Source organism: Caenorhabditis remanei, chromosome IV (genome assembly GCF_010183535.1).
Source record: "Caenorhabditis remanei strain PX506 chromosome IV, whole genome shotgun sequence".
In the NCBI taxonomy this organism is placed as follows: Eukaryota; Metazoa; Nematoda; class Chromadorea; order Rhabditida; family Rhabditidae; genus Caenorhabditis; species Caenorhabditis remanei.
In genome coordinates, this window is record NC_071331.1 from 1893484 (window position 1) to 1919039 (window position 25556).

Genomic DNA, 25556 nt, shown 5'->3' on the forward strand with positions numbered 1-25556 from the left:
AAATTCGGGGATAGTCGATATCCGAAAGCTGGTGTTCATCGATTGTACTGCAGTTCCCCGACGAAATCAACCGGACGGCATGAATGGAATCCTCAGCATCTAGACGTTTCAGAGTTTCGGCGCCCTGTACCACCGCTGAATTTGAGTTCGCCACGAAGACGGCGAAATCCTCAGGAGAAGAGTAGTGATGTTGTACCAAAGCTCCGATGATGGTTGTAGTTTTGCCACTTCCGGGGCCGCAAGACAAAGTGCACGCCGTGAAGCCCTTCCATGACAGAAGGTGGATAACATTACTTTGTTCCTGTGTGAGGTCCAAATTCGAAATGGTGAACCGCTTCAGATTAGAGAAATCTGGAATTTCCGGGACCGATGGGCCCATATGCAGAGCTGCGAGCATCTTCATCCCCGGCAAGTAGTCAGCATATTTTGGAATCGTCTTGATACCGAGCATCCGAACTGCACCTCGTTGAGGGTCCTCCACTTGGTGCTTCACAAACACTTGTAGTCCCACCGAACCAGACCAACCTTGCGGAGTCACACCACTTCGAAGAGGTCTCACTCGAACCAGCGCCTTGTCCTTCTCTACAGTGGCAGCTATAACAGTGGCTCCGATCGACTCCTCTTCAAAACGAACGGAGACTTTTACTCCCTGCTTCCATTTCTTCTGTGGGAAGCCATGATTCTTCGGCAGCTGTAACTGGATCACCAATTCTTCCCTGTTCTGATGAAGAACTTCCGTTACTTCCCCGCGGTAACGCATTCCGTCGTATAGAGCTGTACGCATGGCTTCATTGGTGAAAATCCCCAATCTAGCCACGGTCTGAAGACGTTGAAACTCAGTGTCAGTTGGCGTCACATTTGGGCCGAAGAAATTTGGTGCGATCGCCATGATTCCTTTTCTTCTGGGATCCAGAGAGTCCACCTTCGTGATAACCGGCAGCATGTGTGGAACGTTAAGAAGATAGTCGATCGTCCGAAGGTGTGCTTCTTCGTCAGCGAAAGAAGGCTGATAGCCTCTTGACCACGATCCAGGTTGACAAGCTGGAACCGTCACGTCCACAGCCACGTAGACCTCCTGCTTTGCGTGGTGTCCAACGATCTTGGTTTTGGCAGTTGCTGCTTCCGGGAGATTGTTTACCAAGAACGTCTGCTGCTTCTTTGTACCGATTTTGGGCATCAGCACGGCTATCTCACTGCGCAAAGTGATTCTCTGCAGACGAGACACTCTCTTCACTTGCCAGAACTTGTGCTCGGACCAATCGACGGCTTTTGCTAAATCCACAATGAAGTTCTCCGGTTTGGCATACTTCTTGACTCCAATCTTCTCCACGAAGAACACATCGGAAAGATACACGTCCGACAGGTCGAGTCTTCTTCCAGATCTTGTGTCCAACGCCGTGTCATCCATGAATAGAGCATGTAAATCTGGGCGATCATCAGCGACGATTTCCCGATGGCAAGGAGTCAGTATGACCCCGGCTCCATACGATTCCACTGCTTGATAGCATCCGTACGGTGTGGACATGGGATATACTCCAAACAGTGTCTTCTCCTTCGGCTCCTCAATGTCCTCAGGTGGCGTGTATGGTTCATCCTTTGCTTCCCAAGTCATTCGTCTGAATGCTTGCATCGACGCGAGCGATTCCTTAGCCACTGCCTTCCGACTAGAGTCCTTCGGCCACTCTTCTTTCTTCCCTTCGCTATCGAAGCACCTGGCAAACTTGTGGATGGGACCAGTCATTACTTCATCGATCGACTGTGTATCATCGGGTGGAATCTCTGCAAAAGAATTCTCACCTTCAATCGCTCCTTCTGTGGGCTCCTCTGCGTCACCGTCGAGAGCTTCCAAAGCTGGTGGTTCATCTCCGGCGAGCTCATCCGTCACTTCCATCTGCTCAATACCTTCAACAAAGCTATCGGTGTCGCTCGTTTCGTGTTGTTCTTCGACCTCCATCGGCTGAACTCCCGAACTGTCCGAGCTTCCATCTCGACTCGACACTTTCCTCTTCAGTTCTACATCATCGTCGCTTCCATACAACGAATGCTCAGAGAGCGTTTTGTTTAGAGTTTGTGCGGTTATTGGAGGAACGGGGAGTACCACGCAGGTCGTAGAACCCGCGTATTCGGCACCCCCCGAACTCCCCGCTGCCTTGCTTCCAGGAGATCCCGGGGAAGGACCGGCATTATCCTTCCTTGACTTCTTTCGAGAAGACTTCTTTGACATCCCAATTTGGTCGATGAGACTGCAAGACAGACGTTGAGGTTTATATCAACGGTACGAGAATTGCGCTGAACGGGCGCTTCAACAACGATTTTCGTTAGAAAACGCGAAAAATTTGCCTCACCGGTTTTAGTAAACGAAAATCAGAGAGAGAGGAAGGGAGATAAAACTCAAACTGAATTTATTTTGACGGAATTACGCTCGATAAGAAAAAAAAATCGAGTGACCACGTGTTTTGCGAAGAAAAACACACGTCAAAACTGCGAGGGTAATTCAAAAAAATGAATTTGCGCGCCTCGCGCGTCATACGGTGTAAATGTCGGTCCGCGATACCTCGCCTGCGAAATTCGGTGCGCCTTTAATACCGTACTCCAGCAAATTACGAAAAGGGGCTATGTTCCTTTAAAACCGTAGTTCGAAATTCTTTTGGCCTTCGTTAAAGCGATATTGAACCAAATCGCATCGAATAAACGGGTTCCGTGACAGGTTCCATTGAGAAAATCATTTCAGCAACTATTTGTCGTTTTTCCGTGTCAAAACTTGCAGAGTTGACTCCTGAACGTGAGATTTCCGGCTTTCTTCAAGTTTCTCGTGGCTTTGCAGATTTTCAGAATTTCTTCGTTTCTTCCCAGCTGTCTTCCTGAGGGTTCGTCGACGTTCTCCTCGGTTGCACGAGACCTGAAGAGCCATTTCCCTCCGAGAGCTGTGGGCCGCCCCCCGGTTTGTTGTTATCCCAACGCAGGCTTCGGTGTCGGATTTCCGTATTTCCGGCGCTTAAGTTGACGAAAACGATGGTTGTTGTTCTTCGCCACTTGTACATCTTCACGATTTACGACTGCAAATCCTCCGTTTTCAGCTGCTACCAGGTTTCGTCCTTCTCCGCTTCCGGGAGAGTTGCTACGACTGGATTCCTGCTTCCGTCTTTGAACGCTGATGTTTCAGACTCTGTGCAGTCCACTGTGGTTGCCAAACCAAGTGGTTTCCGTTCAGAAGACTTCCCACGAATTCCATCGCACGTCTTCTTCTGCTTCTCGTAAGTCGAGGGACCAATGGTTCCGAACCATCTCGAGTTGGTACTTTCCTTTACCAGGATGACGTTAACTGCTTGTTGTCCCAATCCCGAATCATGTCGACTCCGAGAATTTGATCCTCACGTCGCTTGATGACTTCACTACTGGAAGATGAAACGTTTCCAGAGCTGCCCATAGGTCAGTTGTCGTTTTTGCCAAAGACGGTCTCGTTCCGCATCGATTGCCAATTCGAGTGCGTTTCCATCAGCTTGAACCTAAGCTCCGAGTTTACAGCTTTATGTTTTCAGTTTCCGCGTTGGTCATGGAACCTTCGCATACTGAAACCGCGTAAGCAAAACTTGCTAACAGGTCTTCGTTTCCAGAAGAGCCAAATTACTTCGTTCCACCATGTTCTCGTGGAGATCTTTCTTTGTTGTTGCTCACGACTTTTGTCTTGTTGAGACTTCTGACGACTGTCCACCGATGAAGTCGTTCCGTCTGGCCAATCGGTTTCATCCGCTCGTCTCCGTTTCCAGGAGGGTTATCAAGACCGGATTCCTTTCATGTCGGTTGAGTAGATGTTGTACCGACCACTGTGACGTCGTCCACGTTGCTTGCCAAGCCAAGTGGGATTGGGGTGGCTTTAGAGCCGACTATTATGTTTTCAGACTTAAAGTCAACTTCCGCGTCGGTCTTAGAACCTTCGCATACAGGAAGCTGTGATTACCTCTACTACTTCGTTTCCAGAAGCGTAGTTTCCAGGGTTTCATCACTGAGACGTGATTTTCCGGGGATCCTTCTGTCGATCCACTAAAACAGCACGATGGCGAATGTTTCCAGGGATCCATACTTTCGATCCACACAGCAGCACAAAGGCGATTGAGTTTCAGCACGAAGGCATGTACATTTCAGCACGGGGCATGTACTTTTCCGGAGGTTTTCGAGAGACCTTCCCTTACCAGGGATCCATACTTTGATCCGCCATTTCAGCACGAGGCGATTACTTTCCAGGGATCCATACTTTTGATCCGCAAAACAGCACAAAGGCGATTATTTTTCAAGCTTTACGACAACTTCCGCGTTGGTCGTAGAACCTACGCATACAGGAAGCTGTGGGTGCCTCTACTACTTCATTTCCAGAAGAGTAGACTCCAGGGTTTCAGTACCCAAACGACTCCAGTTGATCTGGGCTTCTTTCTTCCTCCAGTTGATCTGGGCTTCTTATCCTCCAGTTGATCTGGGCATCTATAATTCAGGAGGTTTGCGAGAGACCGTCCTGTTTCCCGGAGGTTTTCGAGAGACCTTCCTCATCACTTGTGAAGTGGGTATTCGGGGATCCTCCTATTGATCCTCATCATCGATGTTTCAACATCGGCGGTGCCTGGGGCATCGTCTTCCTCACTGTGTAGTGGCTGACTTCAGGGATCCTTCTCGTTGATCCGCATATTCGGCGGTGCACACGGCATCGACTTCCTCACTGTGTAGTGGCTAATCGGCGATATTGCTATCGGCTTCTTCAATGCTTTCCGCACTGGCTGACGCTTTGTTGGAGACAACTTGTTGCATCGTTGCTCCCGGTCCAGAATTGACTGCCGTCAAACTCTCAGACGTCACGATTTTCCCGATGTTTCGGAGGCGTTGTTGTCTTTGCCATTGTTGTAGAAGACGTCTGGTGAGTGTGCATTCTCACATTATCGACATCGTCAACTCCAGCAGTTGACATATGAAGCGGCTTCGCGAATAGATTCGCTAACCCGATATGGTTTTGTTGGATGAAAATCCAATGCAGCATGAACACGCTAATAGAGGCGATCGCGCAGGTTTCAGAACCCGCGTGTTTGATCCCGTTCTAGAAGCTTCCGAGTCGATTGAAGATGACTCCAAATTCGAAGATGTGTTCCTTGCGCATCGAAACCAACGATCCCGGCTTGCTGACGACCAAAACAGCTCTCTCCCGAACCAAAGCGTTGCTTGTTCCAGTGTTTTCACTCGTCAGTGATATCCAGAAAATGCTTCGAGAACCAAGAGCATGAAGAATGTCGATCCGTGCTGACCGATTCGAAAGAATCTTGGTCGAAAAAAACCGGGTTTATGGGTGGGGCAAATGGTTTGATAAAACAGTATTGTGAATTTATCAACCTGCACTCCTTTGACAGCGCACAGGTCTTGGAACCCGTGCTCACTGCTATCTAGGGAGCCGGCTACGAAAAGATACGTGACGGAAATTAACGTAGAGGCATACAATAGAAAGCAGAGTCCTACGCCCTAATTCCCCACATGGGTAACCTAAATGTCTAAAACCTAACCTAACGCACAATGCAAGAGCTTAAACTAAACAGCGCTATTTAGAATAAGAAAGAGAGTGGGAAGGAGTAACAAAAGAGGATAAATCGGGTTATGGTCCCGAGCCAGAGGCAAAATCAAATAAAAGAGTAAGAAGAGCATAAAGGGTGGGAAGCGTGGGTGGGTCTTTATAAGTTAATCTTAAAAATAAAAGAAAAACCTAGGTCGCTGCTACCAGTAAGCAACGCAAGACTTTTATACTCAACTACTAATTTATTAATACTCAATTGTTACAAGAGAATGGGTTAAAACAAGTTACATGGAGAAAGAGGGACTGGTGCAAGTTCACCCGTAAGAACTGCCTAGAGAAAGGGAATTCTCAGCTTATATAGTGGTGAAAAGGGGGCGGAGTTAGTAAATCCATGAGTTGGCGCCATGGCGGTTGAGCGGGAGATCGAACAGACATGGTGTGTTGAGTGGCGGTAGACGACGAGAGAGCGGGGCGAGTGAGGAGGCGGCAGACGACCAAAGTGATGAGCGTGATGGTGGCAGGTCTAGGAGTTGTTGTCCGTAACTGTGAGCGGTAGCGAGCAGTTTCGACCTGAAAATCACAACTTATAAAAGCGTCAGGTTTGGTGAAAAGTTAGGGGTTTTGACGAAAGAGCCGAGCAGGCCTAAGGGATTCATCCGAATACCTTACAATAGTAACAAAACAGTGTTCCCGAGTTTTCAAAAACAATACAACCTCTAGTGGCATAACTCTTTCTACGTTTTTCAAAATAATTTCTTTTGATTGTATTGATATTTATATTGATAATTGCACTATCTAGGTTTTAAAGCAATGCATTTTTCCTGAAAGTTGAAAATCTGTTCGAAATTGCAACCAGAACCAAACTGAAAACTATGTATCTGTTTTCATATTTCCCTCACGTTTTTTATCAATTGAGATCATACCCTAGACGACATCCATTATTTCACATTTACAGTTTCGTCATTCTTGTATATCTAACATCAGCGCTCGACTTTAATGCGGCTTGTCATATCTTTTTTTACAGCGACAAAGCAACTATATTTTTTGAAATTTTATGAGAAGTGAAACTCTCAAATTTCAATTTTGTGAAATGATGAAGAAAATTTCTGGAAATTGTTAAAGCGGCAAAAATTAGTATAATAAAAGATTACTGCAACAGTGCTAACATTTTTGTTGCTGTCCAAAAACCGAAACAACTTTCAAGAACTTGTAACCAACAATGAATAATAAGACTTTCTGTAAAAAAATTACCTCGAACCCAAACGTTTTCATATTTTCAGTCAGTAGTTTTCAGCATCCACAGAAAAAGTAAATGTTTCATGTTGTGCTTATAAGTTTATTAACTTGCAGAAATGAGGAATTATCAGTTATCAGAATTGGATTCATCCGATGACAATAAGGACTTCTTCGATGTTTCCTTATCCAATTTGGAATTTTCAGATGACGTCTTCTTCTTCAATTCGGACACTAATTCACTCAACTCTTCTATCGCTTTGGCCTGTAAAGAGAAACCAATCAAATCAGGAAACTTTTTCCAACCTCAGCAAATGAAACAGATCGTCGAGAGCCTCGTTCAAATCATGCATTCGGCATCTGGAAATAAATATGATAGAAGTGGTTGAAATTAATGAATTAAGACAATCACGATCAATGAGAGTAAAATTATTAGGCCACATTTTAATGCATTTATAAGAAAATAGTGAAATTGTAGATTTTGAGAAGTTTTCCGAAACAAGTCTGTTTCATCTTTACCTTTTAAAGATTCAAGTTTTTTCACTCTTTTTTCACATGTTCGAGTAGAAAAATATACATTTTATGTCAATTTTAATGAGTACAGCACTAACCTCTCCCTCAAATTGATCGACAGTCGTATTCCAGGCTCCGTGAACGACATCTTACTGCTCATGTTCTCCATTTTCAGCGTCTCCCTCTTTCTTTCTTTCTGAAACAAAATTCCGCCCATTCACATATTTATTTGCTACAGTATCCCCCTCCAGACGTCCCTAGGGAGGATAAGGGGTAAAGTGAATAAGAGGAAGAAGACAATAGAAAAGAGGGGTGTCAATAGTGAAAAATGAGAATGGCAGAATTGATAATACAAAGTGACAAGTGCTCTCGGTTCCAAGATCAAAAAGGAATGGAAGAAAATGTGTATTTTTATTTTTAAATAAAAATAAATAATGTTACAACTAAATAAAAATTGAAAAATTTAATAATGAATAGTTGACATGAAATTTTTCACGACAACCTGAAACACGAATTTATTCCGATCTTCACTAATCGGATGACCAAAAAAGTCTTTTTGCTATTTTTATTTATAGAAATAGTTTAATAATGTTAAACCTGCAGAATGTGAAAAAATTTTCAAGATCCTGGAACAGCATAAAAGTACATGTGGTAAAAACACTCATACTGTTTCTAAGACCAGTTTTATTTTTCACTCAAAATTTTGAAAACCGCTTTTATGGAGAGTCCAAATAATTGAGTGAAACAAGAAATCTGAGTTACTAATCAAATGCATCTCATGAATTGAGATGAAGATATTCATTTATGTATATTTATGCTTCAGCTACCTCTCGTACCTCATCAAAGTTCAGTTGAATATTATAGGAGCGCAGAAGAGGAGACAGACAAGAACAAGAACCAACGGCAAAGTAAGAAACTCCTAACAAATAAAATTTCACTGAAGTAGTAAAAACTGTTGATGAAAAAAAGCTGGTTTGCGATAAACTGTCACAATGAAAAGACTTTTCACTATAGCATCACATTGAAACAGAAATCTTCAAAATTATGAATTGTGTCATTATGCCAGAATTAGTAATCCTCGGTATTGTCTGTCGTTTTTGATAAAACTTGAAAAAACTGAAATATCATAATAGTTGTTGAAAAATGACTGGTTGGCATTAGAGCGAGCTCCACCAGCTAATTAAGAACCCAAAAAAATGGAATCTTTACTACAACCAAGATATAAGACGGTTGGAATTTCAAAATTTTTTGCTAGCTAGTTGAAAAATGGTTTTCTGTGAGTAATCTGTACTGAAAATACAGCATTTCCCTGAATTTGAACGATTTTGCAATAAACTGGCAATTGCTAGAAAAAGTTGCACGTGAAGCACAGAGTTTTCCACTTTTGTCTGTTCACGTCATTTTCTGTTCTTTTTTCAAAGTTTATTCAAAAGTACAGAATCGGTATGGATACCGATTTTGTACCAAGAAATTCCTCCAGATTTGGTATTCATACCTATTCTGTACTCTGCATAAAAGATCACGTGAAAAAAGTTTTCTCCAAGTTTATTCGAAAGTACAGAAACGGTATCGATACCGATTTTGTACCAAACAACAATTCTGTATAAAAGGTCACGTGAAATATTGAAAATCCAAAATTTCAAAGTGTCAAATTTTATTTATGATTATTTTCGCTTACGTGGATTCAAATTTGATGTTCATCAAGTGGATAAACTCACCAAAATGACAATTTTTGAGGAAAAGTTACCTAGATTCTGTAATTAGGTTTTGATCAACTTACTTTACCTTCTCTTATTTAAAAAGAAAACACATTTTCAAACCTTTTTATGCAAATTTCATTAAAACGGACGTTTTTAATGTTGTTGAATAAGAAAAGGTGAAGTTGATCAAAATCAAATTACAGAATCTAGGTAACTTTTCCTCAAAAATTGTCATTTTGGCCAGTTTATCCACTAGTTGAACATCAAATTTGAATCCACGTAAGCGAAAATAATCATAAATAAAATTTGACACTTTGAAATTGTGGATTTTCAATTCTTCACGTGACCTTTTATACAGAACTTACAATGGTACAGAATTGGTATCGATACCGATTCTGTACTTTCGAATAAACTTGGAGAAAAAACTTTTTTCACGTGATCTTTTATGCAGAGTACAGAATAGGTATGAATACCAAATCTGGAGGAGTTTCTTGGTACAGAACCGGTATCCATACCGATTCTGTACTTTCGAATAAACTTTGAAAAAAGAACAGAAAATGACGTGAACAGACAAAAGTGAAGCAGATTTGTGCTTACATGATATTTTTCACACATATTTCAACGGAATCAAAGCTGAGAAATGAATATGTGCTAGTACAGAGTTTCTCAATTTTTAATAAAATATAATCGCTAGCAAAAAATTTTGAAATTTTGACCGTCTTATATTGTTAAAATCGAAAAATCTCTGATTGTGTTGCTTCATCTACTGTTAGCAATGTTATTTATGAGACTTACACTAAAACATCACCGTGAAACAGAAGTCTTCAAGATTATGATTTGTTTCATTCTGCCGGAATTAGTAATCAGTGAGTACAATACGAGGTCACGGACTGTCTGAAATTTTTGTTAATGCTTGATAAAATGGAAGCCTAATTATTTCTCCAAAGAGGATACTTCGTTCAACTGTTTCAAGAACGAGATAAACAAATTTAACATTGTCAGGACTAGTTTGGTTTTCCGATCATGTTCTTGTTCCCCAGACTTGTATTCAGATAAGAATTAACATACACAGAATAAGTAATTTCGAATAAATACATGCTCCTGTCCTGAATAATATGCTCATTTTTATTCAGATGAATAAAAAATAAATCAAAGCTGCTGAGACACGATTAGAATAGAGCACAGCTCCAAATCTAAATCGAAATGGAAAAAAACGTCAGATCAGAATCTTCGTTTTCGTTAGTAGATTTTTAATAGTGTAGAAAAATCGCAAAATTGTTCTTAGTGAATCCAATACTAACTGATCCGATGAATATAAATATGCAACAATCTGTTCCTCTGCTCCTCATAGAACAACAGATGGTCGGAAGTGACTGAAGAATTGGGGATGTCATTCCATTGTCATAACTCTCCTCCCCATTTTATGAACAGAGATTAGATCTCAACGGGCGGATGTATCAATTTAGGAAATGGGAGGGATATGCGGGAAATGGGAGAATGGGATGAACGTTTTGATGATGGGAGGGATTTGAGATTGAACTGCTTTCAAAAATAGCTTTTCATGGATTTTTTAGAAAAATATTGTTTTTGAGCGAATAATGGAGAATTAACTGAATATAAGGCATATTAAATAGTATTATCAATAACATTGTTCCTAAAGTATTGTTAGTTTAACATAATTGTTGTAAAGAATTTTTACAATAGTCACTTCTAGTTTTTCAGAACGGTTTTACTAATTAAAAAAATAGAAGCCTCATTTCCAACATATTTTTCTGAAAAGAATGAAACAAACATATTATCGGAATAAAAAAGTTTCGACATTTTTTACCGACGCGCAAAAGTCTCGCCACTGATCTCCGGGAACGCCCACTTATCATCTTGTGTAAATAGAACGGAAACCGTGCCCTGAAATTGCAAGATGATAAGTGGGCATTCCCGGAGATCAGTGGCGGGACTTTTGCGCGTCGGTAAAAAATGTCGGAACTTTTTTATTCCGATAATATTTTTTGCAAAGACTGTCATTGGATAAAAACAAAAAGGGAAAAATGTCTTGAATATAAAAAAGTTCTGTAACGGCAGTAGTTTTGGAATGGGTTTGAAATAGAATCATTGTATAATTTCGAAAAACCGACGCAAAATTTAAAAAAAAAATCAAAAGTATGTACCGTTTCAGTCTTTTTTCTTTTTTTTGAAAATCGCCCTGTCATCTCGATAAACCAGAACTGAATAAAACTTGTAACTGTAAACCGAGTTGTCTGACAAACGGAGATCCGCAACGGACCATATTGAGCAGTCTGTTAGAAACTACCTCAGAAATTGCTGTTACGAATTTAATGTTTCTCTTCAGATTGTGTGAAACTAACGTTTAATAAGTTCTGCGTGGATGCTGGATTCTTGACCGAACGGCTATAATAATAATATCGCAGATATCAGGCCAAGAAGTTGTCCAAGCACCCGGGACTGAAATAAATGAAAGACTTCACAATCACAATTCTAAGTCGGCTTCACATGCGTTTTAAAAGAAATTTTTAAAAAAAAAGTTTTCTTGGTTAGACACTTCTCATTTTTGCATATCTGGCTTAAATCAAGGTAAGTTTTTATGGTTTTTTGAATGAGAATTATTCAACTGAAACAAAACTATAATAATAATAATAACTGTTACACGATTTTTATATGACAAATTGCATCAAACAAAACTAATTGTCACTCTCCTCCCATTACCATGAAGCAAAATCTATGAATATAAAAGTAAAACTAGCATAGAATCTTGTTAAAATTTTTAATAGTTGTTAGTAACATAAACATTTTGTTAAACTGTTACAGTTAAAACATTTCAGGGGTTTGCTCCAATTGAATGTGATTGGAAAACAGTCCAAAGAAGACAAAACATTGAAACTGAAAATGAATCAATTTTCAAAATTGCCTGAAAACATGACGATAGAAGAAATATAAAGAAAATTTGTTTAGGACTTTCAATAGGTCTTTTTGCGTATTTTTTGTTGTTTTAGTGAGAAAATCCAAATTCTGTCAGCGAATTAGTTGTGAAATAAATAAACTGTTAAAATTAGCAAATTTTCCGTTTCAAACTTATATTGTTATATGGATCATTTTTGTGAATCCAGTAGAGTCTGGAAAACGTAAACTCAATTTTATATTTTCTATAATAATGTCTCAATGAATACATAATATGAAACAACTGGTTGCAGGCGATGTCAAAGCCATGGCATGGAAATGAAAATTTTATCCGTGGGACGGAAGTCGAAAGCGAGAAAAAGCCCTGAAATTGGTAGTCGGAAGTCCGAGTTTCATGCAACTCTGATAGACGTTTTATGATTCGTGACTTTTACCATTTTATCATGATCAAATTTCGCAAGACCGTTCCACAATTATTTACGTTATAAATCACGTCAACCTGAAACATTAACTATTTTCCATTAAAAATCCACAAGTTAAATATAGAACGCGTGAAATTTCCACTAAAAAGATGAGATAACGATCTTGCTCCACTTTTTCTTTTTTCTGAAGATAAAATCTTCAGATTTTTTATATAAGCCAAGAAATATCGGAAACTGATCAGTTTCTCCAACTGTACCAAAACTCTCTCGAAACATCTGGGACAATGAATCTGTGCACCTTCATCGGAATCTCTCTCCTCGTCGTGTTCGGTTTCTTCTTCAATTTGCTTCCGACTAATCAAGACTCCCCACTTATCAGCACAATGTGTCCACCCGGCTACAGCTGAGGAAAGAGAACAACTCACCAGTGACCTCAACGGGCTTCGTCAGGTAGTGGCAAATTTGGCGCTGATTTCAAACATGGCTCCCTGGTAAAACTGAAAAACGTAGATTGAATTAAGAGAAGATTATTTCAGACTTATGACATGGATCTTGAAAAAAAGACCAAAGAGATCACCTGTGCTCATCAACACACTGGTCCTTACACGTTTGTTGTGGAGCCGTCTGAGAAAGCTTGGCAGGAAATTGTCGCTGCATTGACAGAAAGTCGGAAAGATTATCTCATCGGGTTGCTCAAATCGTATCCACAATTTTTCAATCCATTTAATACTCGCATTAGATGCAGTTCTCTTGATCTTCCCTGTTTCACTGATGGTTGTTTAATTGGTTCCGAATAAGAAGTGAGAACAGTCTGTGCCAATGGTTATCCTAATTGTGTTGATTGAAATTTTTGGAATGGAAATATAAAAGAATTGTCTGTCTTCAAGTATTACATTAGTTTAACCTTTCTGAAGGTGTTTCAGGAGCGCTAAAAAAACTTTCTGCGCTGGATTAAGTTTCATGTGAAAATAGTAAAAATCTGTGCGAAATTCGAAACCGAGAAAATTAATGTTTTTGCGGCGCAGAAAAATAGGAAGGCTCCTCCCACTCTTGCAATTTGCAGTACAATCGTGACCAGAGTTGAGCGGAATACGGTTTTAGACATGGTGGAAGGCAAAAGGCGGAGCGACGCATTGCTTCAAAAGATTTGCAGCAAGGGCGTGGTAATTTGTGCCTCTCCCGCAGATACTCAATCTCCGTAGTGTTTAGACTATCACTCCAATTAAAAGGTTATTCTTCTCAATTTCAGCCGCAACCTTCGTTACAATATTATGTAATCTATTCGCTATAAGTTAAAACCATCGAGAAACAGAGGAAACCAAAGAAAAATTGCATATTTTTTATCATTCGTATCAATCTTCTTCTCTGGGCCTTCAGTATCTCTTTTCTGAACTAAAAAATGACAAGAACAGTTTAGAAAATGTCATACAATGAGGAAGAAATGAATTGAACCTTAAAAAAAATGAAAACAGATTGAAATACACTCGAAAAATTGAAGCTTTCTTTTGAAAATTGTGCTAAACATGTGGACCCAGTAATCTGTCTTCCATCTGACCCGTGTATGTGTAATTGCTGAAACGTTAATTACAGAGAACCGGATTCATCGAATACTGTGACTTTATTGGCTTGCTTGTTTTAGACGAACAGACTGATGATTGTCAGATCGATTTTAAATTTATAAAATTAAAAATCCAAGTCATACTTGGTGAATTCTGAATTAGCAGTGTCCGAGAAGGTAAACTAAGCTAAAAATTTCCTCAGCAAGTAAAATCAACATTTTGAAACAGAAAAAAACCATTAATGCACATAACTGATTCACTGTTTTATGATTCACATTTCTAGAGATTGTATTCAAATTGTTTGCTACTAATACGACATTCCAATTGTCATGATTATTCCATTCACAGCAACACTCATACGAAAACGGTCTAGCAATGAAACGTGAAAAAGTCAGGAAATCTTTGACCTGCGGATTACTAAGATTCGAAATTAAAATCTGTTACAAAACTTACACTTAATAATGTTTCCATTCACGACTAGATTCCATCAACTTTGATTGCAAAGAAAGCAAAAATGTTAAATTGATGTTGAATAGAATTCAACATTTTGAAACAGAAAAAAAAATCATTAATGCTCATATAATTAATTCACTGTTTTATGATTCACATTTTTAGAGATTTTATTTGAAATGTTTGCTGTGTAAGCACAATTGTTTTGTACCAGTTATCAATATGGAAGTGAAATCTACTCCGATTGCAGTTATTCTTCCATTCACGGCAACACTCATTCGAAAACAGTCAAGTAATGAAACATTTGAAAATATATGGAAAGTTTTTGTCTTGCGGCGCATAACAAACCCTGAAAATCTGTTTCAAAACTTAAATTTTTTCAATGTTTCACTTACAAGTCATTTCATGGTTATTTTCACATTTCAATCGGATAGATAGCGAAAATGTTAAATTGATGTTGATTGGGGCGAGTTTAGTATTCTCTTAATCCAATTATCTTTAAAAAATCACGACAAAATGAACACAACACCTATTTGCAATCAAGTGTTCTTGAAACAAATGTATATAGCTCCAATCCAGAGGGAGTTAGGCCGGTCAGAAGTTTCGATCCAGATTTCCTTCTGAGCCCAAATAGTCTGGTTGCACCAGACCCAATCAGATAACCCAAAAGAGAAACTGGAATTTTTTTTGCAAAGCCTTTTTTCGTACAATGTATACCTCGCTCATAGAGTTTAGGAAATATTCAGTTTTCGAACATTATGTGCTTATTTAGTTTCAAAAACAGTGAAAATTTAGTTGAAAATTATCAAAATATCTCATTAGGAGATTTGGTAGGCTGAAATTCTTGTTTACCTACTTCAAAATAATATTTTTGAGTCTGAACTGCTTACCTGTAGTAGGTGAAACATGGAAAATTTAAACACGGTTGATTTTCAATGATATTCGAATGATTGGAGTCTAAATGGATTATGAAAGTTTCCAAACATTGAAAATATGATCTTACTGTAAGATTTACAAATATTTTGAAACAGAATAAATCATTTATAAGAATTAGGGATGTTAAAAATGCGTTTTACAGTAACCTTCGCCTTTTTCATTTCCGCCGACGGCGATATTTGCCGCTTCATTTTCAGGCGAGGGCCGCCTTCGCCTGTTTTTAAAACACAAATTTTTGACGCGTTTCATTTCCCAGTGGTAAAAAATGCTGTTTTTTTCTAATTTTGTGTAGAAATTAATTTCAAAAAGCGTAAAAAATGCTTGCCGAAAAATGAAAAGCGGTAATGAAAACCTGTGAGAAAAAAACTAAACAGGCGAAAATCGCCTGTCTTGGAAATGAATACGGTATTTTCGCCTTATTGGGAAATGAAGCAGGCGCAACGTGAAGGCGAAGGCCGCCCGCAACATCCCTAATAAGAAAATAATAAATTCCCTGTTTTGCGATCCACATTTCTGAAAATTTTATTCAAAATGTATGCTGGGTGAGTTGTGCTTCTCAAATTTGTAAATTAACATTTTGTAATAACTTTTTCAAAAAACGGATGCCAACGCAACAAGAAAATCTGACCATAGGGACCTTCAGCCCTGAGAATTCCGAAACCGCGAGAAAATCAGCTAAATGCTCAAGTGGACCGAGTAATGACCATTGAAAAGCATTTTTTTTGCATTTCCATCGAATTAATGTTTCAATGGAAAGTTGTGACCTTCTTCTGCTAGAGTCATGAAGTTTTGCTCATGGCTACACTATTTCAAATTTTCGGTAGTGAAACCTTCACAACGTGGTGGGAAATTTCAAGAAACACGACAGAATGTGTAAAAATTCTGTTTCAAAACTCACACTTTGCATCGGAAAATCAGTTTACTTTTTGTTTTTGCACCAAAAAATCAATTTACTTCAGAAAATCAATTTACTTTTTTTCACTTTCTATTGGAATATTGATTCCTAACCCATCAACTTGTGAGTGTTGTTATTTTAAATTAAATTAAATGTAGAACAATAAAAGTGCACAATTGACTAAACTGAAAAAATAATTTGTATTCCATTCTCATGTATTATTACACGATCACAAATGTAAAATCACATTCTTAAACATGAATTCCAGGTACAGTAATTATTTCAACTGGAAATGGAATTATTTTCCCAAGAATGTATTGATAACTGCAACAATGATTTAAAAATTTATATGTTTCACCTAGTAAATGATTATTGGGACTTTTTATACTTATGTTCCCAATATACCTAGTTTAACCTCATTGTTAATTAACTGTTGGTGTCTAGTTGCACAGCAAACTACTGTCAGAAATCAGGCATTAGTCATTAGAACAGGTTGAAACAATAATAATTTCAAACCAAAATAAAACAACTACTATTTTTCATACACGAGAACAGATTGACAGGATTCTTGGGATGTTCTCATTATTGGTCACTTTTCAAAACAATAAGATGTGATTTACACGTGTTTCATCATTAAGCACTTAATATTTTGATGATTCCTTCTTTTCCGGCAGAGGAATTGAGTTAACTTTCTTTTCCAGAAAGAAACGAGAAAGTAGTAACAGAAAATTATTTTCAATTGACAGACTGATATAAAGCAGAAATACACTGTTGTAAACTTGGAGTAACAACCGAGTTTTACAAATTCAACTAACTGGTTTATTAGTTTTTTAATTAACAGTCATTAAATGGCTCAAACACGATTTAGGTGAGATTTCGAAAGCTTCAGACAATAAATGCATTCAGAAAAATTCTTGGTCTTCACGTTATCATGTTCATAACAAACCTTTTACTGTTTCAATAAACTCATATTTTTGTAGTCAATACCCGCCATTTAATTCACTGAGGGTTCAAAAAAGAGAATTTTCGTGAGATTATCTGTTTGGGATTGTCGGCACAGCCTCAAGTTGACAATTTCCATTAGAATATGACGCTCTATCAATCTGCTTGAACTGTATTCTAGGGTAAATCAAGAACATGTCTTTTTTTCAATATCTATTTCGAACTTGCATCTACAAATATGGTAACTCAGAAACATTGAAAATAGTTCAAAAATTTTACATTTTCACAACCTTTTTAGGAAACTCACTTTGTAAAAATTGTAGTATTTCTGAAGTATTGAAATACATTTTTTGCTTACAAGTTTTCTAACAATTCCGACCTCCCTCCGATTAACATTCTGTTTCTGGAGTGTTTTTTTCAATAGTTGTTCTATATCAGTTTTCAATATCTCATGCAGTCTCCCATGTTATTTCGATTTGCAATCGAGCTCAGTGTTTTGTGTTTAAAATTGTTTCGAAAAAGTACCAAAATGTCAGGAATCAGTTAATATTTGGATTACACCCACAACATGAAGATCAAACTATCCTTCTACAATTCAGTCGGGATTTCTGGTAACAGAAAGTTTGTTTGATACACACGTGATATCAACAATAATGTGATTATTCAGAATCCATAAGAAACTAAACTGACAGAGTAAAGATTTTATAAAGAAAAAGTCATCATCTTTATACTAGAAATATCAAAAATTAAACATTGCTAACGAATTTTAACGTTCTTTTGGTTGACTGTAACCTTTCCCGGCGCACAATAAAAAATGTAAGTAATATGTTTTCGGGAAGTGAGACAAAAATCTATTTCATCCGAATAATTAAATCACTCTTTTTGAATCCGATATGTGGGCTCATTTTGATAAATTGCCACTCTTACCAATACTTTTCGAAAAATGATGTCTGTCAGTAGAAGAAAAATTAAATGCAGTCCTGACTACTGTCAATTCGTCTTGTAACATACGGATAGTAGGAAACCTTCGAAAACCTAGATGTTATGTTCTGAAATCCGTTCGATAGACGACTTATCAATTTTCTAGAATAACGTTCCGTGTTATAAAAATAACGAAAAAGTAATCCGTTATCAATAGAGCGAGTTTGTGAAAATAGGCTGGAAATCATCCTGCATAGAAAATGAAGAAGAGGATCTGTCCTAACATTTTCATATTCTCAGTCAGTAGTTTTCTGAATTCACTGAAAAGGTAAAGGTTTTCTTAAACGGAAAGCGAATTTATGTAGTGCTTCTCAATTTATTAACTTGCAGAAATCAGGAATTATCAAAATGGGATTCATCTGATGATAATGAGGAGGACGCCTTCTTCGATGATTCCTTATTCAAATTTGAATGTTCTTGTGACGTCTTCTTCTTTAATTCGGACACTAATTCACTCAACTCTTCTATCGCTTTGGCCTGGAAACAGAAACCAATCAAATCAAGAAAATTGAATTAACCGCAGCAAATGAAATAATTCAAACTTTTGAAACTTTTTATGTGAAACGGAAAAAATAACTTGCAGTTTCACTTTTTCTATTTCTAACCTCATAATTTTTGTACTACTCGTGATTGTACCTGCATAATAATATGATTTTTAGCCAGAAGCAATGTTGCAATCTTGCTCAATTTCCTTACAGAACCACCATGAGCATAGGGAATTACAGCACGAAGATCGTCGAGAGCCTCGTTCAAATCATGCATTCGGCATCTGAAAATACACATGATGAATAGTATGTAGTGAATCGTAGAAGTTATTCCTCCAAAGAGGTAGCCAAAAACAATTCTAACATGCTGCGAAAGTTTCCTGATGTTATCTAAAAAATTGAAATTTTTATGAATTTTTGGGTGAAAAGTCGATTATTGGGCATATTTTCCTATGATGACGTCATAGGGGACTGGTGACATATTTTTTATAAATTACTAACATAGGGGTACATATGTTGTAAAAAGAGTTCGGATTGAAACAACTTTTTGCAACTGTGCCAAGGCCCAACACAAACATTCTCAGTCTTACAGATAGTGCCTCTTAAGTGAATGTTTTTCAGAAAGCTCATTATCACAAGATTGTGAAACATAAATCGATAATGATTCCATAGGGTCAGAAAATAAACAGAGTGGTTGAAATGAATGAATCAACACATTTAAAAAATACCGGAATCAATGGAATAGTATGGAAATAGTTTTAAACATTTATGAGAAAATAATGAAAGTGTAGATTTCGAGAAGTTTTTCAATAAAAATGTGTTCCATCTTTATCTTATAAAAATTCAGGTTTTTTTTGATAGATAGTAACTGTGTCTTCAATCAAGCATATGCATTTTCCCTCAATTTTAACGAAAACAACACTAAAAATATTTTTTAAACTAAAAAAATCCCTCACCTCTCCCTCAAATTGATCGAAAGTCTCACTCCAGGCTCCGTGAACGACATCTTACTGCTCATGTTCTCCATTTTCAGCTTCTTTTTATTCTTCTCTATTTTTTTTCGTTCTCTGAAAATAAACTCCGCCCATTCACATATTCATTTGCTACAGTATCCCCCTTTAGAGGTCCCTTGGGAGATCCCTTGGGTGAGGAAAGGGGTAATGTGAATAAGAGGAAAAAGACAAAAGAAAAGAAAGGAGAAAAGGAGAAGAAGACGGGGTGTCAATAGTGAAAAATGAGAATGGCAGATTTGATAATACGAATTGACAAGTGCTCTCGGTTCCGGGATGGGAATGGGTATGGAAGCAAATGTTTTCATATTTTTAAATGAGACTACATAAAGTAACAACTAGAGGAATTTAATGGTTCCTAAAACTTAATATTGGAACTTTGGTATGAGATTCTTCACGATATCCTGAAACACTAATTTATGCTGATTTTTAGGTATCGGGTGACCAAAAATATGTTTGCACTATTTGTCTGAGTAAAAAGGATACAAATCATGGTCAACAGAATCTGATAAATTTGTCAGACTCCTGGAACCGGAAAACATACATGTTACAAAAACACATATACCGTTTCTAAGACCAGTTTTCTTTTTCACTCAAAATTTTGAAAACCGCATTTATGAAAAGTCCAAATAATTGAGTGAAACAAGAAATCTGAGTTACCAATCAAATGCATCTCCTGAATCAAGATGAAGATATTCATTTATGTATATTTATGCTTCAGCTACCTCTCGTACCTCATCAAAGTTCAGTTGAATATTCTAGGAAAGCGGAAGACGGGACACGGAACAAAAAGAAATGACAAAAGAAGAAATCTCTAACAAATAAAACTTCAATGAAACAGTAAAAACTAGGTGTTGAAAAAAAGCTAGTTTGCGATAAAACGTCACAATGAAAAGACTTTTCACTAAAACATCACAGTGAAATTATGAATTGTGTCATTATGCCAGAATTAGTAATCCTCGGTCACGGAGTGTTTGACTTTTTGATAAAATACATGCTTGAAAAGCTCCAATCACCTCCCAATTGTTTTTGCCAAACAGAATATTACGGTTAACTGTTTCAGGAATAAAAAAACGTGATTTTAAATGTTAGGAGTTATTTCGTCGTGGCTTCCTTCCTAGACATATGTTCAGGTAAGAATTTACATACGAAGAATAAGTAATTCAGAATAAATACATGCTCGACCTGGAAAATATACTAATTTTTATTCTGATGAATAATGAATTGAACGGATAGCTGGGAGACGAATACTGAATCAAAATCAAAATGGTAGTTTAAATTTGTAAATAATTAATAATGTTGAAACATTACAAAATTTTTATTAGTAAAACTAATACTAACCGCTTCCATGAAACATAAATATCCAACAATCTGTTCCTCTGCTCATCTTAGAACAACAGATGGTCGGAAGTAACTGAAGAACCGGGGGTGTCTTTTATTGTCATAACTCTCCTCGCTTCTTTATGAATTGAGATTAGATCTCAATTGGCGGATGTATCAATTCAGGAAATGGGAGAATGGGGTGAGCATTTTAATGGTGAGAGGGGCATTTCAAGGGATCAAGAGAACTATCTTTTTTTACCGAAAATCAAGTTATATAACAAATTGCATTAAACAAAACTAATTGGCGTTCTACTTCTTTAACAGTGAAACAAAATTTGATTATGTTGAAGGTGCTAAGCTTTGAAACTTGTTTTAACTTTTAATCGTTGTTAGACACGTAAAATATTTACTTTTACTATTATAGAAAAATCATTTCAGCAAACACCAATTGAATCTGGTGTGAAAACAGTTCGAAGAATCCATAACACTGAAACTAGGGCTTGAAATAGGACGAGTTGGAACGTCCCGCGTCCCCCGTCCAGGACACTCATAAAACGGTTAAAAATGAACCTATATTCTTGAAATTTCGGGTATCGTGTCCCCAGCTAGTCTTCAGGTACTGTGAAAGTTTGACTACTCTCCGACAAAAATTGACTGTTTTCTAACGTGACCGGAAAAAATGCGGGACGCCCCATTTTGAGCCCTAACTGAAACAGATTATGAATCAAAGTTTTCATGTTAGCCTGATAATGTGAAAATAGAAGAAAAATAATGAAAAAACGTTTCGGATGTTTAATTTTTAAAGACACCTGAATGCAATTTAAAACATCAAAAAAGAGAAGTACGATTACAAACTTCATTTTTTGAATCCACAAAGTTTATAGTTACTCTGGTGTACCAGTAAACAAGACAATAAGAAAACATATCATACATATGTACAGAAAAACTGAAAAGTAAGAGATTCCAAGTTCTGCTACAAATTCTGGTTTTTTTTAAATAAGACTACTAACATAAAATCTTTAATCGATTGTGAAAAATCATTGCAATGATTTTAGTATACTCTTCTAAATCTACTTGTGATCTCGCCACAACACCACCTAGCAATCCTCCAAATAGAGTGCCAACTCCTGGCAAGATTTTAGTCCCAATCGATGCTCCAAGTTTTGCTCCATTCCAGGTCACCAAATACTTTGCTATTTTGGAGAATATAATTTGTGTTCCAACCGCGTTGCAGTTTAGTTTTGTATAGGATTCAGTGGCATCTTGAATGATATATACGGCAAAAACTATTGGAGCAGCTTTGTTTACAAGCCGTAACCCTTTTCCAGCAAATTGCAACGTCTGTAATTTTCCAGAACACTTTCAGAGAATATCAGCAGAAACTACCTTACCAGTGCGACGGAAGACGGTATGTAAGTCTCTAGTTTCTGTTCCATTGTCACCTGTGGATTAGTCATCAAATGATAGTAATCTAATCCAAATTTCGATGGAGGTTGAATACGTGCCCACCATAAATAGTCCTCATCATCAATTTGCATTAACTTATCGTAAACAACCAGCATTCCAGATTCTTCTCTCACATCATAATGACAGAAATTGTACATTGCTCCAATATAGAACCCATTTGTGGCAAGTACATTCTTGGTTAGGGTCCTGTCGAATGGGTAAATGATAAGGAACATGATAATTAGGAGTTTAAGTGAATTGGACAGAATATGAGAGACGCATCGAATTGTTTGTGTGAACATTTGAACAGAATGAAGGTAGATACATACATGAATAACGCGTGAAATTGATCGTGGGATTAACCATAATGCTTTGTAAGTAGGCTTAATTTTTTTGCGAGAATAAAATTTTGAAACAGAAAAACTCGCAAGATAAAAAATATAGTTTTTGAACTCAATTAAGGGATGCAGTGTACGTGGGTGTTAGAGACGGAAAAGACATGCGAGGAAATCAAGTGTTATCACTCACAGAAAAAAGGTATTTAAGCCTACGGATTGAGTTAAGTGGTGTAAGTTATCTTCTTCCTACTAATGGAATAGTTCGGTGTGTGTGTGTGTCCCGTCCGACGCTTCCCCCTGAATAACTTTTTTCTCTCTGAACCGTTTAAAAATATGGTTATGGGTATAACCATGAACCTCCGAGCGCTTCAATTTTTTGGACCCCAGGTGTTGGATTATTGTAGGATTACTGTAGCTACCGTAACCCAAAAAATGAAAAAGTGTTCCAAACAGAACCAGGGGAGACCAGGCTGGGGTGGTAACAACCTTGAATTTTATTTTGAATACGAATTTCTGGACAACTCAGATATACTTCCGCATTTTGATCTCCGCCAAGAACTGAAGGAACACTTCTTCTTCGATGGGTTGCTCTTCTTATCAGTTTTTTTGGTTGCTTCTCTATATTCTGTTTTTCGATTTAGATCTTCTGGCTCTACTCCAATTTTGACGCCCTTTAAAAAGAGGAATGACCTTCGAAACATTGGCGCGGTGCCAAGCAAGCTTTGAATCACATCGCTACGACGATTTTGAACCAAGTTAATTGACTTTCTAATTTTATGTGACCCAAGCAAAGAGTAAGTGAAGAGCTTTCGAATGATAGTAAAACCAAGTCTTTAGGACAATTTTGAGCCGAGTTAGAAGGTTTTGAAGTTTAGAGGCTGGGGTGCCGCAAGGCGCGAAGCTTTTGAAGTTTATCAGTGGGCTATCATCTTGTGGGGACACATCTGAAACTCACCACGACAAAATTGTAAATCTACCACCCTGTGGGGACACATTCAAATTGGAATTTTCAGGTCCCGTCTTCTTCTTTAATTCGGACACTAATTCACTCAACTCTTCTATTGCTTTGGCCTGGAAACAGAAACCAATCAATTCAGGAAACTTTTTCCAACCGCAGCAAATGAAACAATTTAAACTTTTGAAACTTTTTATGTGAAACGGAAAAAAGGTGTCGATGTCTAACTACATTAAATTTCTACATTATTACTACTCCATACCTGCATAATAATATGATTTTTAGCCAGAAGCAATGTTGCAATCTTGCTCAATTTCCTTACAGAACCACCATTAGCATAGGGAATTACAGTACGAAGATCGTCGAGAGCCTCGTTCAAATCATGCATTCGGCATCTGGAAATAAATATGATAGAAGTGGTTGAAACTAATGAATTAAGACAATCACGATCAATGAGAGTAAAATTATTAGGCCACATTTTAATGCATTTTTTCTACAGCTAGCTCTACCATCGACTGTATCAGTGTGTGTGAATTGCTTTTTTGTGAGTTTCAAGTAGGTGAGAGCGCCGCAAATGCAGGTCTTTAGAAAAATAAAACGTAGAGAATGTATTGTCATATTAAAGACCTTCTTGAAAAATATGTTTACAGTATTTGTTCCGGCTCCGTCCTGGACATATTCCGGCAAATAGAGGATCAGGTCTAATTTGGGCCGGAGCGTGACAAAAGTAGTCTATGGCTCTGAAATTCCAACCAAAACAGTTTAATGAGATATAAAATTAAAGTTGAATACTTCCTCAATGTATTCTCAAAAAATCACCATCCTAGTTAAAAAACTCAGGATTTTATGAAAGTTGATAGCTCATGAGCTCTTCCTTGGCACGCACAAAATCACTAATTTGATTCCTGTGTTTACTCATGAAAGTAACTAACCATAAAATCCGACCAGAACATTAAAAACAAAACGAATGTAGCAAAACACTTATGTACATTTTGTTAGAACAGAAAATTTCTCGATGAGACTTCAGATCCACCTCCAATCCCGGTTTTAGTCGGAAGCGTCCCGATTAGCTACACTTTTTACATTTTGGTCCATCCAGGAACCAAAACTAATCCGAAACCCTAATTCATGTTTGGAAATCATCGCTTGGTCTCTTTTCATCTTGAAAATCATTTCTGGACATTCCAGAAAGTCGAAGCACCGGTCCACCGTTCCAAGAATACCTAACAGTCATTCAGAGACGATTTTCCGGAGTTCACCTGGCTGTCGAAATAGGTGCCTATCTCGCAAACACGTGATTTATTCAAATTTTCAAATTAGGAATATCAGACCCAGAGAGTTTCTTAACAAAAAAAGTTTGGTTCGAATTCTCTGAATTAGTTTCTGTATAAGTTATGGGACGCTGAAGTCGTCAACTACCTCCGTGCCTAGGTCGTAGCTACCCAGAGAGATGGAGAGCTGTAATTCAGGAGAAAGCAGGACGGATCAAAAATCATCATTGAATATCTTTTCTGTAGCGAATGAATAATTTTTTGTCAAAAGGAAAAGATGTTTGGATGTTTTTGAAAAGAGTTATAACGTTTTTTGCGTATATCACTATTTATGGCGCACCCTGTAGAGCGAGCTCCAACAGCTAATTAAGAACCCCCAAAAATGGAATCTTTACTACAATCAAGATATTGAAAATCGAAAAATGCAATGTTATTTATGAGAAGACCTACACTAAAACATCACAGTGAAACAGAAGTCTTCAAATTTGTAATGTTTTTTATTATACTGAAATTAGTAATCAGTATAGAATCAGTGAGTACAATACGAGGTCACGGATTGTCTGAAATATTTGTTAATGCTTGAAAAAAGTGAAATGAGAAGCCCCATTATTTTTGCGAAGAGGATACTCCGTTCAACTG

General features: G+C 37.6%; 4 protein-coding genes across 4 annotated transcripts; 1 reads left to right on the forward strand and 3 right to left on the reverse strand.

Annotated features, from left to right (window-relative positions):
- Positions 1–3012: 3012 nt before the first annotated feature.
- GCK72_012241 (uncharacterized protein) lies at positions 3013–3954 on the forward strand (the record flags this gene model as incomplete). The annotated part of the gene is made up of 2 exons (XM_053728952.1): positions 3013–3254; positions 3615–3954. 2 exons carry the CDS (start codon positions 3013–3015, stop codon positions 3952–3954), a joined length of 582 nt encoding a protein of 193 aa, XP_053583724.1.
- Positions 3955–18422: 14468 nt separating this feature from the next.
- On the reverse strand, positions 18423–19601 carry GCK72_012242 (uncharacterized protein; the record flags this gene model as incomplete). The annotated part of the gene is made up of 3 exons (XM_053728953.1): positions 18423–18566; positions 18726–18858; positions 19531–19601. 3 exons carry the CDS (start codon positions 19599–19601, stop codon positions 18423–18425), a joined length of 348 nt encoding a protein of 115 aa, XP_053583725.1.
- A 2311-nt stretch (positions 19602–21912) lies between these two features.
- On the reverse strand, positions 21913–22655 carry GCK72_012243 (uncharacterized protein; the record flags this gene model as incomplete). Its single annotated transcript, XM_003096096.2, has 2 exons — positions 21913–22248; positions 22299–22655. 2 exons carry the CDS (start codon positions 22653–22655, stop codon positions 21913–21915), a joined length of 693 nt encoding a protein of 230 aa, XP_003096144.2.
- A 987-nt stretch (positions 22656–23642) lies between these two features.
- GCK72_012244 (uncharacterized protein) lies at positions 23643–24034 on the reverse strand (the record flags this gene model as incomplete). The annotated part of the gene is made up of 2 exons (XM_053728954.1): positions 23643–23762; positions 23909–24034. 2 exons carry the CDS (start codon positions 24032–24034, stop codon positions 23643–23645), a joined length of 246 nt encoding a protein of 81 aa, XP_053583726.1.
- Positions 24035–25556: the final 1522 nt, after the last annotated feature.